General features: G+C 35.0%; 1 protein-coding gene across 1 annotated transcript; it reads left to right on the forward strand.

Annotated features, from left to right (window-relative positions):
- The first annotated feature begins 729 nt into the window (after nucleotides 1-729).
- On the forward strand, nucleotides 730-1878 carry LOC120256562 (AT-hook motif nuclear-localized protein 11-like). The gene is made up of 5 exons (XM_039264227.1): nucleotides 730-838; nucleotides 992-1062; nucleotides 1185-1316; nucleotides 1470-1634; nucleotides 1732-1878. The coding sequence occupies exons 1-5, from the start codon at nucleotides 730-732 to the stop codon at nucleotides 1876-1878; spliced, it is 624 nt and encodes a 207-aa protein (XP_039120161.1).
- Nucleotides 1879-3060: the final 1182 nt, after the last annotated feature.

Raw genomic sequence — 3060 nt, forward strand, 5'->3', positions numbered from 1 at the left:
TTCAGACCTTGACAGTGAATCTTGGGAAAGGGCCGCTTGAATAGGAAACGGGAAACGGAGTTTGGGACATGCAACCAATGGTGACTTGCCACGTCACATATTAGGGTAGCAAACTCGTTTCCCCTGACCCCTTCTTTGTCTTTAAAAAGAGAAGAAACCCCCAACACTCTCCTTGCACTCATCTCTGTCTTTCTCTTCTCTTCCTCTTTCTCTATTGATTCCTCTTCTCCTCCCTCTTTGAAATCCTTCCATGTTTGAAGTTGATCTTTGAGTCTCTGGTAAGGAATCATCATCAGTTAAAGCTTCAGTCTTTGTTGTTCTTTTGATTCATTTTTTCATCAGTTCAAAAGTTTGTATCTTTTAAGTTTTTGTATTTCTTCTTCTTCTTCTTCTCCTCCTCCTTTCTTTCTTCTTCTGCTTTTTTTTTTAAAATTTCTTCTTCTTCTTCACCTTCTTTCTTTCTTTCTTTCTTTCTTCTTCTTCTTCTACTTTTTATTTATTTATTATTATTATTTTTTGTTTGAAAAGGTGGATAAACCACTATTTTTTATTTTATTTTATTTTTTTTGGGTTTTATGGTTTGTTGATCAGGTTGCTGAAAGTGATGGAAAGGAAGCAAGCCATGAGTGTCTCTTCTCAAGGTTCGAAGGCCGTTGCTGAAGTTGGGAGTAGCCCTAAGTGGGAGCAATGAGAAGAAAGAGAGGGAGGCCCAGGAAGTATGTACCAGGTATGGCATCAAACTATGCTGCTGCTGCTGCCATGGATGCAGTTCCAATGCCCAGGAGGGGGAGTGGAAGGTCTTCTGGTTCTGGAAGTAGACAACGTTTGAGTTCTCCTGGTGAGTTGTTTATCTGATGAAGTCCTTGATTTATAAATTATAACTATATTGTTGTGGTTGATGATGATGGTGATGATGATGATGATGATGTTCTTTTGTGGATCTTGAAATTGGGATGTTTGATACTGTTGATATACTGTCTTAATTTGTCAGGGAATTCGGTGACTGGGCCAGTTGGAATGGGTCTCATGAATTCATACATGATCATCATTGATGTTGGGGAGGTATAAATTCTGTGGTCAATTTTGCATTGGTTTATGTCTATCTGATATTCATAATCTGTTATGTGAATTTCTCTGCAATGAAACATTGTTTTCTGCATCTAATGATGTGCTTTTTTCTGCAGAATATTGCGGAAAAGATAATCTCTTTTGCTGAAGAGGGCCCAAAGCATTTATGCATCTTATCAGTGAACGGTTCTGTCTCCTCCGCCACTCTTCTCCGTCCTTCTACCGCCGGTGGTGTTGTCACTTATGAGGTTCAATACAAACTGTATAATTTAATGAATGATGTGCACTTTGTAACATCTACAAATATATATATATATATATATATATTTTATAAAGAGCACTCAATTGTGTATTGAACTATTTAATTTTTATAGAATTAATTTGTTCATGAATCTATGCAGGGTACAAGCCTAGACATACTTAGCTTGTCTGGTTCTCTTACACCTGATGAAGATGGTGAATCAGTGACAGGTGTGGATGGATTAAACATAACTCTTTCTAGCTCTGACGGTAGAGTGATCGGTGGACGTGTTGGTGATGTACTCATAGCTGCAACCCGTGTTCAGGTCAACTACTCAATCAATAATCAATCTTAAAACTCGGATATATACTATCAATTTCCTATTAGCATATTTACATTATATATAATCTGTTTTCTGTCAGGTGGTTGTGGGGGTTTTCAATGCTCTTTTGAAGAAGAAGACCGAATCAGACACCGACACTGATCTTGAAATTGAACCTGAAATTGAACCTGAAACAAGCAACATGCCTGCTCGCCAGAAGCAGGCCTCAGTGTCCAGGCGAGGATAGTGTGCAGGGTGCTAAACTTGAGATGGACTTAGACAAATGCTAGAGTTTCCAATTAAGAGCTGTTGTGGTTTGTTAAGCTAGCTTTCTTATTTCCGTGAACTTGTTTTTTCATGCAAGTCTAGTTATCATCAGTTATGAAGTCTTATTGCTATATATCCATCTTATCTCCTTTCGCAATATTGATTCAATCGCAGTTAAATATAATATATATATATATATATATATATATATGAGGACCATTTACATATGGATATCTATAGATAAAAAATCTACTGAAAGTCATTATCATCATCGGATCGCATTCAAACCCACCAACATCGATAAACATCAGCTACTACAGTAGATACGTAATAATCACCGCTAAAAACAAAGAATTACCGCTTATCATCGCTGTCCATTGATCATGCTGATCCAATGGTCGATAATTGTATATCCATAAACGATGTATTATATATATATATATATATATATATATATATATATATATATATATAAGAAGGCAAGCATTACATGCTTAGTTAATAACATCTCGGGCAGAATTTGTGGTGGTACCAATCAGTGTCCTTTTATTTCATCCTTAATTAATTCGTAGAAATATGATATTTTCCTCACGCTGATTAATTTCGTGCCCAAGATAGTAACTTTAGGGCCCGCTTTGGTCGAGTGGAAACGAGAATATGTATGGATGGACTGTGATGGATGAGAAGTGAATGACGTGATAGAAATAGTAGGGATCTATAATTAAAACAAAGAATGCTTAATGGAAGGAATTGTGATACTTTAATAGTGAGAGGGTATAGAGAAAACTTTTTAATAAAATTATTCTTTTTATACCCTTCTATTATTTTAATCAAATAATATATATTGTTATTGATGTATTTATTTTTGTACCTCCATAATAAAGATTATGTATATGAAATATTTTTTTAATTAAATATTTAACCTAAGTAATTGATGTATTTATAATTAAATATTTTTAAAATTTATAAATTTTAATTGAAGAATATAATTTAAGTATTTTGAAAGTGGCTGAACGAGGCAGAGGCTAGGGATTGTGGGCAAGAGTTAAATATATACAATGTCATTTATTTATTTGTTAGGGTATATTAGTAACTTTTCTTACCTCGTGTTTGTTCAAACCCACCCAATGAGGGGAACCAAAGATGCTCGGGTTCGAGGAGG

The sequence above is a fragment of the Dioscorea cayenensis genome, unplaced genomic scaffold (genome assembly GCF_009730915.1).
Source record: "Dioscorea cayenensis subsp. rotundata cultivar TDr96_F1 unplaced genomic scaffold, TDr96_F1_v2_PseudoChromosome.rev07_lg8_w22 25.fasta BLBR01001508.1, whole genome shotgun sequence".
NCBI lineage: Eukaryota > Viridiplantae > Streptophyta > Magnoliopsida > Dioscoreales > Dioscoreaceae > Dioscorea > Dioscorea cayenensis.